Source organism: Artemia sp. Qi Xiang Cuo, chromosome 7 (assembly GCF_049724085.1).
Source record: "Artemia sp. Qi Xiang Cuo chromosome 7, ASM4972408v1, whole genome shotgun sequence".
NCBI lineage: Eukaryota > Metazoa > Arthropoda > Branchiopoda > Anostraca > Artemiidae > Artemia > Artemia sp. Qi Xiang Cuo.
In genome coordinates this window covers 79,306,333-79,322,246 of record NC_142800.1, presented here as the reverse complement: position 1 = coordinate 79,322,246, position 15,914 = coordinate 79,306,333, and the positions used below count along the sequence as shown (strand labels likewise).

General features: G+C 34.2%; 1 protein-coding gene across 1 annotated transcript; it reads left to right on the top strand.

The window, feature by feature from the left end:
- The first annotated feature begins 490 nt into the window (after positions 1-490).
- Positions 491-5,923, top strand: LOC148950732 (uncharacterized). The gene is made up of 2 exons (XM_089092609.1): positions 491-622; positions 5,046-5,923. Exons 1-2 carry the CDS (start codon positions 570-572, stop codon positions 5,842-5,844), a joined length of 852 nt encoding a protein of 283 aa, XP_088948735.1. The 5' UTR covers positions 491-569; the 3' UTR covers positions 5,845-5,923.
- Positions 5,924-15,914: the final 9,991 nt, after the last annotated feature.

Here is a 15,914-nt window from a genome sequence, read left to right as displayed (position 1 = left end):
GAGGATTAAATATTTGTTTGAATGGCCCGGATGTCTTTTTTCCTATGATAATAAATGATTTCTTACAAATAATGATTAATTTTTCATTTATTTCCATTGTTTGGTTTAAAAAAGATTTCGAATGAAAAATACGGATGCCTTTTTTAACACCTCTGTATAAATATTTTGACGCAGCCGTTGAAGCTTTATGTCGCATAAACTTCCAGGAAAAAACGAAGAAATTTTGGCAAATCAATGCAAAAATTCCCGTTTTGTGTGAAACTGCGGCAGTGTTAACCGAGGGAAATTCAACCCTGGAAAAATTCCATTCCAGGACAATACAATACAAAGATACTTCCAATAAAAGTATAAACCAGCGCATCCAAACTATAGAAAAGTCGAGAATAAGGTCTGGAATGAGAAATAAATATTAGAAATAAAATTAATCAAACTGGTCAAATGGGAAAAACCCTTAAGCGGATTGTACCGTTACTCTGTTTTGATACTCAGTTGTAATTGTCACGTTTTTTAGTTACCCGGTAAAGGAACCGATAAAGTCTGAATTTCTGCAATTCAGTCTCAGTTTAATAATGAAGCTGTTAATACTTCTTTCTATTTTGGCAGTAAGCCTTCCTGCTGTCCGGTAAGAAAACTTTGTTTAAATAAGAAGCAAAATAAATTCATGTATAATTCAACTTTTAACACAGTATAAACATTTTATTTGTACTGTGTCTTAAATTTGCTACTTAAATCCTCCGTGCATTAATATTAGAAATCAAGATTATAGGAGAAGGTTATATGGTTCATCCGGACATTAATAAGACACTAGGTAAATTTTTCTTTGTTCATATTATTGACTAACAAATAAAGTGAACATACCACTCGATGCCTTTTTTATGCTTTTTCCAAATGTAATTATCAATTTTGCCCCAAATGAATTTTACGGTAAATATCTACCAAATCATATTATTGAGTTAGGACTAAAGTGAATACACCATTCGATGCCTTTTTTTATGCTGATTACGAATGTAATAAGCATTTCTATCGGAAATGAGTTTCAGCCCCCCCCCCTATATATGCCCATTCAGGGTTAGGTTAGGTTGGGTTACGTTATGTATATATTGGGGGGGGGGCTGAAATTCATTTCCGATAGAAATGCTTATTATATTCGTAATCAGCATAAAAAAAGGCATCGAATGGTGTATTCACTTTAGTCCTAACTCAATAATATGATTTGGTAGATATTTACCAATTTTACCCCCACCTCTATATATACCAATTCAGGGTATATATTTGCACATTAAGAGTGAGGGTGGGGTGAAGTTTAAACTAACCTCTCATTTGCATCAGAAATTATATTTTACCCCCACCCCCCTAAAACTAAGTCATTAGATCTTAAAACTTAAGTCCCCATAGAACTTAAGTCTCAGATTGTAGCCTACTATTTTCAGGAGCGAATCTCCAGCATTTTTATTGGGGGGGGGGGGGGCAAAATGGGTCCATATTTGGATAGTCAAAGGGCATGAGATGTATAATATTTTTTTCTCCTCATTATTGGGGGGGCAACTGCCCCCCTTGCCACCCCCAAACAACGCCCCTGACTATTTCTGACAGTTTTGTAGTAAACATGAAACCAGATATGGAGCCTTGGTGGTTTTTAAACTTTTTTGTTTCAGATCTATGGCAGACTATCTTCAGCCAGTATTTGGCAAATATTTCACTTTAAGTTGGTAAATTTATTGAGGTTTGGGTCCCTGAAAAAAAATAGGTTCTGGTGTCAGGAGATCAAAACTCCAATACTGTTTCAGTTCAGAAAATTCTTTTGCCAAAACAGCATCTTCAATCTGTCATTTTTTTTAAAGCAGATAATGAAGTGAGGAGCGTCATGGCAATTCAGAGGGCAGGGAGGGGGTAATTACCTCCCAGATTATGATAATATCCTTATTTGGTATTTTGAACAAAAAACTAACAAAAACCAAATCCCGTCCACTAGGTTTTTAAAAAAAGATTTTGTGTGTTTATTTTTGAAAGTTTAAAAAATCCTTGTCCTGCCTCCCCTAAATTTTTGTGAATTGGCACCCCAGGTGACAAGTGATTCTACACAAGTGATTCTTCCCCAGGTGATTCTACAATAAAAATGGCAGACAATCAAGCTTTCCACAAAATCTAATTGTTTAGTTAAAATTGACAGTATCTTCAAGAAGAAGCAAAAAGGTATGTTTTTTTTTTAATTTTAAAACTTTTATTATCATGCTAAAAAGAACTATTATATTTAAACTTTGACCAAGTGAGTAATCTTATGAAAAATAAATAATTCACATATTTTTCTTAAGTTTCACTGGAATAATTAATTTGCGTTATAATACCTTTGCTTTCTTCTCAAAAGGCATACTGTTGGTTACTAAATGGTAACTTTGTCAAAAAAGAGACTGGTAATTAGTAACTTTGTCAAAAAAGAGAATATTAATGTTGCAAAACATTATTGCTCCTGGAACTCGGAAGTAAAAGTTAGTAATTTGGCACAATAACCTTTCTGTTTCAGTAGGAGGAGCTGGACGGTCAATCATTTTGATCAAAAGCTTCCGTCCGTCTATTGACTCGTCAATCGATTGCATGGTTGACCGTCTAGGAACTTGTTTGACGCTTGAGTCAAGCGTTGACGATGATTGATAGAAAGTTTGAATGACTCAATCATTTTGATCAAAAGCAGTGTGTTACATTAGCTTTGGTCGAGATTGAAGAGTTGATTGAAGGATCGATTGAAGATTAATTATAGCACACGTCAATCGATTGAAGGTATCTTCTGATCAAAATGATTGACCGTCTAGGGCCTCCTTAAAACAAATATGAAATGAGCCTTAAGGCTTATGTTCTCTTTGAAAGTATTGGCATGCTATTTTTCAGCTCTCATGTGTTTTTATTTTCTCAATGAAAGACAAAAATTTTGCTATCACTCAATATTTGAGACTCAGTTGTATACATCTATACATCTGCCCATTTTTTTAGGTTAAGAATAAGCTGAAAATTTATTAAAAACTGTCGAAGAAGGACGACTTTCCTATTTCTTTCTTTATTTTTTCTTTGTTTTTGCATGTTTGGACCTTCTCTGGGAGAAATTCTAAGTAATATTATAATGTTGGTTCGCTGAATGGATAGATCTGTGATTACTGAAACCTATCATATGAGTATCTTAGCCTTTTGATGCAAGTTTTTAGCTGCTGGCTTTTTCGTGAAATTGCTAGTCTCAGGGGTAACATATACCTTAAGAAGCCGATGAACCTTTATACCCCAGGGGAACGTTCAAAAGTCCCGTGCACTATGTGAGGTGTGCCTCACGAGGGTGAAGTGTCACACTTGGTGAGAGAAGACATGGTGAGGCGAAAGTGTAACTACGCATACCGTGCAGTGCATCACTCGTGGGAGACCAAGCAGCCCTATAAGATTTACATTAGGTGGTGGGTAGCGGACAACCCCTCGTTCATACCCAGTGAGGGCCAAAAAGTAGCCCCAGTAATATCACCATAAAATATGTGATATTTAACTCTAAAGGCTGGTGTCTATTTAATGATGGCTAACATTCTTTGGTATTTAGAAAAAACAGCTATGCATATGTAACATCAACTAATGATCCTCTGTAAGCTGTCAGAAACATGGTTAAATGTGTCCCACGTGTGTAGGTGATTGCGCAGGGATTTGTAATGTCAAAAATAAAAATTTGATCAGTGACCCTTGCTGAGACTTCAAAATTGTGCTCATTTGGCGCCGGGATTGCAGGCTTAATGAGAAATATGTATTTATAAGAAATATGTATATATAAGAAATATGTATTTATAAGAAATATGTATTTATAAGTATTTAAGGAACTATTTATGCAGGTGCACATACATTCAAAAGGAGGCCTTGGAAAGGGGGTACCGGTATTTCTTATAGTGTGTGTGAGGCGGGGGGCTAAGAAAAAAGTAAATTCGTCGGCTCAATTTTTCAATTTGTTTTTGGGCCCTTAGGAAAAATATTAAGTGGGAAGTATGACTGAGTTATTAATAATTATAAATGGAATGAACCCAAAGTTAAATACTAAAAAGCATCTCCCGTTTTGAGCTGGAATGCATTTAAAAGTTGAAGATAAATCGAGACAAAACATTAGTTTTGCGTCATTTCCCACATTTAGCCGATGTCTTATATTTTCCCGTTCCACATTCCCAATTCGAGCCACTACATCATTTGACGCGCTAGGATGAAACATTCTCACCCCCTCCCCCTCTTAAACATAATAAGAAACAAAAAACTGATCAAAATGGGAAAATTCTTGCGTCTCAATGGCAAAACAACAATGCTCCTGGTAGAAGCCCCCCTCCCTCCAACCCTAAAAAGTTTGGTAAGTTTCTTAGCGGAATTCATACATTTCACCCAATGAAAATTCCATAAGATACCGAAGCTCAAAGCCGTATCTTCGCAGCCAGAAAATGACCAGAAGTTCTACTTTATGCCTTCAGTTACCAAAACTTACAGTAAATTTTTCTGGTGTCTTTCGATGCAAATTTGTTTTTATCCTCTCTTTCTTTTTCCTTTACATCATGTTTTTTCTTTTTTTTTCGGTTTGACATTTATCTATTGTTTGTTGCTACTTTTAAATTTCATCTAGTTTCTATCCTTTCCTTTGATTTTTGTTTCACGAATTATATGGTAAGGTTCGCAATTGACACCATTGGTATGAATTTTCAGTGCATAAGTTATACACTGAAAAGTTATGCACTATATATCGCTTATGAATTATAGAATGGTTCACAAGCCCCACCAGGGCTTTTTATTATTAATGTCTATTCGAAAGCCGTCCATACCGCGAGCGTAAGATCTGAAACGAACCATTGTTTATACACTTGTGCCAATTATTCAACTGCTGTTTCTAGACTTGCACCTGGACTCCAATTGGACCTATTATTTTGATATGCAAACTTATGTCCAATGGTGTAAGTGATCCAGCTACAAAACAAAATACGACTTGGAAATGCGGTACAAATTTTCATTCTTTTATTCGCCCATTAATAATTATTCTGTGTTCTTTTTAGGCTTGTGCCTCTTGTTGAACCAAATACTGAAGCCAAAGGCGTTGAAAAAGCCGCTGACGACAACAAAGTTGTATCTCAAAAAGATGAATTGAATAAGGCACCCGCTGCACCAGAAACCCCCACTGCTGTTGCTGATCCAGCCGCTTTAGCAGTAGAGGGTGATAAGTCTACGAAAGATTCTATAGCAGTTGCAAAAAGCCCTGAAACAGAAATTAAAGAAGCTGAGGACACAGAAGGAAGGGTGAAAAAGGGAGGAAACAGAAAAGGACAACCGAAAAAGAATCAGCAGCGAAGGCAACAACAGAAGCGAAGACCAAATCAGAAACCTGTAAGAAATCAGAGACGACCAAATAATGCTAAAAACAAAAACAGAAATAAGGGGGCAAAGGGGTGCCCTAGGGAAGGTGATATAGAATTACCAGAAGAAAAGGATCTAACAGAAATGCAAGGTGATCAGCCAGTTGAGAAAAGAGAAAACGACGAGACAGATGTAGTTGAAGATGCAGAGGGACGAAAAGCAAATAAAAAAGGTCGACCAGCTAACAGGAACCGTAAGAACAAAAGGTGCACTCCAAATAGGTTAAGCAGAAAACAACAAATAAGAAGGGCTCAACTTAGAAAAACTAAGCAAAGACAATCCCAGTTGAAGCGAGCACAGAACAAGAAAGCACAAAATAGAAAGAAGTTTAACAAAAGTAAACCAAGGGAAGGTGATACTCCTTTGGAAAATAAACCAGTTGCAGCACCAGCTTCAGCACAGGCTTCAGCACCAGTTGCAGCCACTGCTCAAGCGGCTTGAGAAACCAATTCTTGCAACGGAGTTGAAATTAAAATGAACTTGTTATATATTTAATATTTATTAAAGTGATGACTTTTTATTTTGTTTATTGCAATATATAGAAAAACGGTTTTAAGATATAAGAAAATAAAAGAATGCTAAGTTTACGCTTTAGTAATGAACATTTTACGCAACAGATAACTTTTTTTCCTTTTATTTTTCAAATGCAACCTAATAGTTTGTTCATCTTTATTGATCAAATTAAATTAATCCAAAGCTTCTCCAAAAAATCAAAGCTCCCTTAAACACTAAAGGTAACAGGATATACAAACCCTCCCCTCTTAAAGTCTTTATTTATGTCTAATGCAAATTAACTCTCGTCCAGCCAGGTTGGCGGACTAGGGGATTCCCCTCAGATACCAAAATATTTTCGGTATGTCTCCCTGTTTCTCGCAGTCCTCAGCAGCGTTGGGAAGCGGTGCTCGGGAAAGTTTTAATGTCAGCTCTTGGGAGGTTGTTCTCTTGGGCGACATGTGTTAATGCTCCCTTCAAAAGCTATTTTAGGTAGTTGGGCTGGAGACAAACCTTGGACGTGTCTTAACCATCAAAGCTGCTGGAGTTTGATGATCTGAATGATGGGTTGAGGGAATTTAGGGAGGACAGTAGCCGTTCGTTCGATACACGATTTAGCTAAGTAATACCGGCAAGCTTTCGGAGAAATTTTGTTTTTATAGCCGCCAGTTGGTGCTTGTCGTCAGATTTTAGGTTCCATGCCTCTGCTTCACACATTGCAAAACGGAATCGCTAGAACACGATTATTTCGTATCTTCAAATTTAGTGACAGGTGAGTATTTTTCCAAAAAGGTTGAATTGATTCAAAACATGCAGAGGGAGGAGCCAGGAGTCGGATGATATCTACTGAAGAATTGTAATTGAAGTAATAAAGGATTAAGCGGTATACTTGTTCTACTTTAACATTGCACAATTCTTATTTCTCATCAACAACAATACAAATAAAAAAAAGAAAAAGAAAAAACAGATCAGTAAACTAAGTGCTTAGCAAGGGCACTATCCTGACTGTTGTTATAACTAGTTTAAAACCATAGTCGTGCATCAAGATAACTAATTTGGCTTTTTGAACTAAATTGTAAGTAAAAACTGGCACAAATAAAAAATGGGTTTGCCATGAAAAAATGACTAAATTGTAAGTAAAAACTGGCACAAATAAGGTTTGCCATGAAAAAGTAACTAAATTGTAAGTAAAACCTGGTAAAAGTAAGGTTTGCCATGAAAAAATAACTAAATTGTAAGTAAAATGAGGCACAAATAAGGTTTGCCATGAAAAAATAACTAAATTGTAAGTAAAAAACTGGCACAAGTATGGTTTGCCATAAAAAAAAATAACTAAATTGTAAGTAAAAACTGGCACAAAAAAGAGTTTGCCATGAGAAAATAACTAAATTATAAGTAAAAACTGGCACAAATAAAAAATAGGTTTGCTATGTCACCATTTAAGTCAAATTCTTTAAGGCAAATTTTTAAGGTGAAATCACTAATATTAATTCAGCTTGCTATGAAAATGTAGGGGAAGACAGTTTTTATCTGTCTCCCACTACAAATTTCTAAGGTTAAATCACTAATATCAATTGAGCTTGCTACGAATATGTAGGGGGAGTTTTTTCCGATTTTTGAAACATAGAAACAGGGGGACAATCGCAACCCCTCCTAATTGGCACACCGGATTGCTATCATGTTTTAGAATAAGTAATAAAAAAAAGTTAAGAGTTCATATATAGGAAACAACAAATCTGAAAGGGATTTAATTTACCTGAAAATACCCAAATTTTGAAAATAAGTCTTTTCGTAGTTCTTATTATAAAGGTAGCACGTTTTTAAAAATGTTTTTGCAGCAGTATTTTCACAGTACTGTTGAAAAACTATGCATAGATCAAATTGGCTCTTAAAAATACTTTTTTTCAAAAATACTACCCAAATTTTGAAAATAAGTCTTTTCATAGTTCTTATTATAAAGTAGCACGTTTTTAAAAATCTTTTTCGCAGCAGTATTTTCGCAGTACTTCTGATAAACTATGCATAGATCAAATTGGCTCTTAAAAATACTTTTTTCAAAAATACTACCCAAATTTTGAAAATAAGTCTTTTCATAGTTCTTATTATAAAGGTAGCACGTTTTTAAAAATGTTTTTCGCAGCAGTATTTTCGCAGTACTTCTGATAAACTATGCATAGATCAAATTGGCTCTTAAAAGTACTTTTTTTCAAAAATACTACCCAAATTTTGGAAATAAGTCTTTTCATAGTTCTTATTATAAAGGTAGCACGTTTTTAAAAATATTTTTCGCAGCAGTATTTTCGCAGTACTGCTGAAAAACCATGCATAGCTCAAATTGGCTCTTAAAAATACTTTTTTTCAAAAATACTATCCAAATTTTGGAAATAAGTCTTTTCATAGTCCTTATTATAAAGGTAGCACGTTAAAAAAAAAAATCGCAGCAGTATTTTCGCAGTACTGCTGTAAAACTATGCATAGATCAAATTGGCTCCTAGTGTTTTCCATTTCTTTTCAATGAATAATATTTACAGTAGATTCTGTTTTAAATCTAGATTGACCGCAAAATAAGCCTAAATCTTCAATTATGAAATCGAGCAAATTCCTGGGTAAGAAGCCAAAAATGGGAATCAAAGAATACAAAGAATTACTAAGAATAACTGAAATCCAAAATGAACAGAAATTAAATAAACAATCATAGCAAACAAACATACAACAGGTACGGTAGGCTACAAGTAAAAATGAATGAACGAATAAAAAATGAGGAAAACTAAAATTGAATATACAAATCAAGCTTATAACGAACAAAAATCACTACAAACAACAGTTTGACTGCTGCTAACTGTAACAGTCTAAAGCCTACTGCGTCATTGGCGCTTTACTGAAAACGAATTATATTACAAATAATTTTTTTTCACTTATTACAACATCGAAAATAAAAATTAAAATGAACGAAAATCTTGAAGCGATGAGCTTTTAGCAATCTATATCGTTATGTATAAAATATTCAGTTTAGTTTTATTAGTTCTTTCCAAGATTGTTCAAGACACATTAAGTTTTCAGCAAAGCGCCAATGATGCAGTAGGCTTCTGAGTTTTACAGTTAGGGTAGGGGGCAGTAGTCAAATTTTTATTTGCAGTGATTTTTGTTCATTTTAAGCTGGATTTGTATACTCAATTTAAGTTTTACTCGTTTTAATATTTATTTATTCATTTATATTAGTAACTGTTGTGTGTTTGTTTGCTATGATTGTTTGTTTGATTTCTTTTCGTCTGTCATTTATTGTTTAAAAGTATTTTCTTGTCGTTTGGAGTTTGAATTACTGTAAGAATTTAATTCGGGTGATCTCAAGTTTGGTAAGGCCTTTACTTTTCTTTGAAAACTTCTTTTTCGGAAAGTTTGTTAAGTTAATTTCTGTTCTGATCAAAATTGGTATCAAAATAACAATATCAAAGTAACAAAGTATCAAAGTAAGGAAAGTATAAAAGTATCAAAGTAAACAAAGTATCAAATTAAACAAAGTATCAAAGTAACAATAAGCAACTTGCTTATTGAAAATAGAAATATGCTACGTGTATGAAAATGCTCCCAGAATAATAATTATCTTCGAAAAATCCCTGCAAATATTGATTTGGAGGGGGAAGGGTGAGAAATATCAAACAAGAACTATAGGGCTATTATTTTCATGATTTTCTAGACGAGTTTTTCAAACAAATTCTATTTTATAGGGATATCTCCAACGGAGACCGGTAGAGGATGAGGAGTCAAAGCCCCTTGGGGCATTGTCTCTTGAGAAGGTATTAAAAAAAAATAATGTGGTTAGGAAAATGAGAAATATTACCATTTAAACTTCGATAAAAACAAAGCTCCCAGTAGGACTTGTCCCATCCCATAGGAAATTTCCTTTTCGAGCAAAATCTGGATTCTTATAGAGAGAAACTAAAAGATTCCTAATATTCTTTTCGTAACCAGTGAAAAAGACTGTGTCAATAATAAAAACGAATAGAAATTAATTTCAAAAAACTTTTTTCCACAAAAGAAGTTCTTCAAAGGAAACTACAGGTCTAAATTAAACCAAATCTGAGTAGAAATAAAGTCAAAAAATTTTCCATTGCAAAACTACTATCATTCACCATTAATAAATAAATTAAATAAAACAAAAACAGTCAATACCATAAATAACCAAGTCAAACTCAAAACAAACAGAAACTACCACAAAAAAGAGTAGGACCTGTGCCTTTTCAAGACCAGAACATAACTTTACGGACTTTATACTTATCCATAAAAGAAAGAAATTTCGTATACTGTCGGTACCTACTTTAAGTTTCTCACACATGTTCAATTTCACCGTATAATTATCATCAAGACCGCAAATCTTACGTTACAAAGAAAATTTTCTGTAACAAGAGCGGGGCTATGACCCCACAATTCCCTCATTAAAAGCTTAACCCCAAATAAATCCCACGAATAAGGGTTAGAAATTGTTTGCATAAAAATAAACTTTTGAGGCTTCAGGCACAGTTCCCCCATCATCAACAAAAAGTTCTACCGACTCACCTGCAAAAAGTCTTCCATAATAGCTGTTGCATGTATACATGACGGTAGCCTACATAATTTTATCAATCTATACCATCCTTACCACTTTGACCATCTCTTTTACAAGGACTATGTGCATCCTTAGGTATAAATGCGTCACCGCGTGGCATATCTGTGTCTCAAATTGGCAAGTTCAATGTATTTGCTAGTTAACAAGTACGCTAAAAATTTTAATTTCGTTCGAATGAATCTTCTCCCGATATTCTCTGATCATTGACACGATATAGTCATTCCTGGGAAAAACAAACAAACAAATGAACACGCCTCTGTGACCATTGTTCTCAGAAAAAGTGTGAATTTGACCTTTTTGCGTATGGGGGCTTGAAACTTGAACAATAGGGTTTTCTGATTTACTGAGTTTGATGGTGCAAGGTTCATCAAAATTAGTCAGCCTTTTGACGTGTTTGGTCACTTTTTTCAAAAATCAGGTAACTATTCTTAGGCTCGTTATTTTTGGCGAGTAGCCATAAATTTAATTAACTTTATTGTTTATTATGATCATCATAAAATCCAATTTTCTTATCTATTTGCTGCTATCAAGATTCTTTTTTTTCAGAGTTTTGGTTACTTTGGTTACTATTAGCATGAGTAGATTTTTACCTACAATTCAGAGCCACAAACTACTTGATTACGCATTATTACGGATGGCAGTAAGAGGGCCAAGATGTACTACGGCTCTTCATCGTTTGTTTGAAAAATAACCATTTCAGGCAATAAATTAACCACGTCCTACCCTCACGGATAGCGGCTTGAAATTTGGTTTGAAATAAAAAATTATATTTAAAGTTGCCTGAGAGAACAGACAGATACACAATATTCTTTACTCCAATTTTCCCGATATAAATTTTGATCTAAAGAGCTTACCGTTAAAATTGTCCGAGAGAACAGTTTTATACCAAAATAATAAACGGTTTTATAATAATAATAATAATAATTTATCTATTACCCACTGTAAAAAAGAAGCGGAGTACATCAAGAACAAAAAAAAACAATAAAAAAAAAAAAAAAAAAAAAAGCAAACTCGCACACTTAACAATTATTTACATAAAACGACGTAAATTATGGTGCGCAGTAAGACCTGCAGATAACGACAGCTTTCCCGCAAGCACAGTCACTTTTCCCCGTAAATCAGGGAGGCTGAATCGCGATATTAGATGCCGGTTCCGGAACCATATTCCCTGTGCATTTTTTTCTGCTATCCTGTGGTTTTCATATATGTTAACAAAAGACGAGAATTTTTGTGTCATTCCATAGCTAAGGTTCAGTTCTGTCCATCTACCAAATTCAATTTTTAAAATTTGATGTACACAGTTTTTTTTATATTAAAAATGCGCTGAGAAATTCACCGTTCAAAAACAACAATTTGATTATTTTTTAAGCCAGTTTAGATACCCCTTTAAGGAAATGTGTAAGTAATACTATAATTCAATCTGGAGAAAAAATAGACCTGAGATTTATAAATTCAATGACATAAGTATTTTATTCTTTTGGTGCAAGATACAGCTGATGGCTTGTTGCAAAATTGCCTTTTCCAGAGGGAGTATATACCTTGAGGGATGGATAAATGCAATGATACCACCGTGAACACTCTTACATTCTTCGTTTGTTTGTTTTTTCTTTTAATTTTTTTCCTCTTCACAGCTTATTATTATTTACTTTTTATGCAAACAAGTTTCTTCCTTTTTAGCCTTTTGTGCATAATCATGTTTACTTATAAGACAAACATGGAATATAAGCCAAGTCACCGGGCCATCTGTTAGTAATAAAGCATCAGAATTCAGCATGATTGCACTGAAACTGGAATATACGGATAAGGAACGTTGAATTTTAACCTTAGCTCGCGTCATGTATTACACTGAATCAAGATAAAGATAATACTCTTGTATAAATAATTAAATTGCGCAGAAAAAAAAAATTCAAAACGATTCGTAACACCAATTATCACGACGCACTGGTGTTTATGAGGCACGGACCATATGCTGCAAAACTTCTGATTTGCCCGTGCGGCCTTACCACGAAACAGCTGAAGCGGCAGCTGCCGTGAAAGAGTCATGGGTGATCAGAGCAATCTGACTTTGCAACATCTGGCACTTGACAGGAGAGTTTCTCTTCTATTGCAAATGCAGTGATTTAGTTAGCTTCGTTTATGCGAGGACATAAGTAAAACATAGACTAAACATAGACTATTTTTCGTGCTTCTTTCCAAAAAAGATTGTTCAGCAGTCCAGAAGTACAAATGCGTTATATCACGCTTTCTCAATTCTAAACTCAATGACACAACATATGGATAGGCTAAACTGAATCGAAAGATCTTATTGAATGTGCTAGTCCTAATCCGATTATTGCAAGAAATAATCCCTAAGCCTGACCTATTTGCTGCTGATTTCCTGCATTGAAAAATAAGGTGGTGGGCCTTTTGCTTTAATTGTTTGAAATAAAAACGTTTCAATTGAATAATCCTGATTGAACTGTATGATTCAATAGCACAACCACATTTTGTATACTCGGCATAAAATAGGTGAGCCAGCAATAGCTCTATCAAAGCGTATTTTGAAACATAGCCGCAACATCAGTTTTCATCCATTGTTTTCCCTTCTTATACAGTAAGGTTTAAAGTTGTATGTATGTATAACTGTTGTTCAGTGTTTTACAGATGATCTTTAGTAATTGTTCTGATAAAGGTTGTGATGTCTTCTTCATTTTTTCATATTCCCCTTTTTTTGGTTTTCTCTATTTTATACTCTGTCTTGGCGTACTTGGCGTAATATCTGACGGATTAGAATTAAATAAACATATGCTTTAATCTCGTCACTGGAAGTGCCTGATAAATCTGTGCTGTGCTTCAAAGAGAAATGTTCATAAAATTATGAACTAGGTGACAATAATGAAACTCAAGGTAATATGTAATCCTTTTGTACATATAATGAAGTCTAATTCAACCGAGTCTGGTTCCAATCCATTCAATTCCCCTTCCCCCTCACTATGCTATCTATTTAGTAACATATTCTTTTTAATAACTACGTTATTTAGTAACATATTCTGAGAAGACAAATTTTCCATACCCTGAGGTCTCTCTTTCACGGTACATATGCGGAGTGAGCTCAAACTATTTGCTGATAGCCCGCCTCTTTGATTTTCCAGCAGATAAAAAATCCCGTTCCCTTGACAAGTGAATAAGCAAGCAAGAGGTACACATAAGTGAAAAGACACCCACGAAGCGAAGTATTGACCCCCTTGTAAAGCACATATTTATAGAATTATACACTTTTATGTCATTTAATAAGTTTATGAACGTGGTTCATACTTGAGCTTCCCTCCTCTCCCATATCAAAATCTTGGGTACAGGAAAAGGCCGAAGTAAGTTCAGAATCCATCCGTTTTGTTGAACATTATGAAATTATTGTAGTGATAGGAAACCCGTTACTACTTTTAATTTTGAATACACCTTATAGTAAACTTATTTACCCCACGTGTCAACGAGACAGAATAGATTTTTGGCTCTTTTTTGGTGTGACAAAACTAACCTATAATTTTAAGGAAGAAGAAACGCTCCGTTGGAATATGAACATGATGATACTGGACAACTGGCGATGCGCATCAAGAAGGGTATGCATGCTTAAATTGACTTAATGACCTTTTAATTTTTTTTGTCTTTTAGAAGCAGAATAACTTACATTCTTTTGTATTTGTGTAAATGACAACATAACAGATGGGTAGAATTGGTTTCTGCTGATCACGAGCAAATGCGTAATTTCAACTGTCCTTCCAACTGCCGTAAATAATAGAGCAAGCCTAAGCAGAAATCCCCGGTTGTATGATTCCTAGTTTTTTATGTCTATAATTTTTATATTTTTCAACATTTCTCTGCATTTCCTAGTATTCCACATTTTTCTACGTTGGTGGGCTCTATATTTTTTTTTTTTTTTTTTTTTTTTAATTTTGTTCTAAGGTACGTATTGCCAGGAGGAATATATTGTTCTTTTTGAAAATTAAAGCCATACTGGCAAATATTTGTATAATAATAATATCTAGGTTGTAAAAGTTATAAGTTATAGCAAGAAGGACAAGGTTGAGCCTGGTTCCTTTCTATTTTATATTTCTTTTCACAGTTCCTTCTTCAAAATTTTACGTTTCTCTACATTAATTAACTAGACACGATTTTTCTATTTCTTACTGTTTTTCGAACGTACATGAAGTAAAAAAGAAAGCACAGTTGTTTCTGAAGACTAAGTCCATGTTAGAAAAAAACTGGTATTTATAATATTTGTAGTTGAAAATGTTAGAATTTCAAAATGTTACAAGGTATAGCAAGAAGTGCATATTTGTACCTTGTCGCTTGTTGTAATATTTTTCATTTCACAGTTTTTTCTTCAAAATTTCACGTTTCTGCAGGTTGGTCGGCTGTACAGAATTCATTTTTCTTTTATCGTTTGAACACACATATCTAATGAAAATCGTTGTTGCAGAATGGCGAAGTCTATTGCCATGCAAAAGTAATTTTCTTTCATTTATCTCTAGCTGGATTTTTTGATTTAGTATCTATTCTGCTTTTGCTAGGTTCCCTTCGAAAGTTTAGATTTTTTTTTTTTTAGCCCTGAGGACGACTTAGCGGAGGTCCTTGTCGAAATATTTGCTTGTTCTTCGTCTTAATATTTTGCCAGAGCAATAGCGATTCTGTTGAGCAGAAGTGTTAAGTCAAGTAAAGTAAGCAAAAGAAATAAGTGACATAAAAAAGAAAGTGCAGTTGTTTTTAAAAATTAAAGTCAAATAAAACTGAAGTCGGTTCTTCGGTACCCGGGTTAGGCTTCACCTTCCCAATTTTGATCCCCAAGAAATTTAAATTCCCAAGAAGGCTTCACCTTCCCAATTTTGATCCCCAAGAGATTTATAAATTCAATGACATAAGTATTTTATTCTTTTGGTGCAAGATACAGCTGATGGCTTGTTGCAAAATTGCCTTTTCCAGAGGGGGTATATACCTTGAGGGATGGATAAATGCAATGATACCACCGTGAACACTCTTACATTCTTCGTTTGTTTGTTTTTTCTTTTAATTTTTTTCCTCTTCACAGCTTATTATTATTTACTTTTTATGCAAACAAGTTTCTTCCTTTTTAGCCTTTTGTGCATAATCATGTTCACTTATAAGACAAACATGGAATATAAGCCAAGTCACCGGGCCATCTGTTAGTAATAAAGCATCAGAATTCAGCATGATTGCACTGAAACTGGAATATACGGATAAGGAACGTTGAATTTTAACCTTAGCTCGCGTCATGTATTACACTGAATCAAGATAAAGATAATACTCTTGTATAAATAATTAAATTGCGCAGAAAAAAAAATTCAAAACGATTCGTAACACCAATTATCACGACGCACTGGTGTTTATGAGGCACGGACCATATGCTGCAAAACTTCTGATT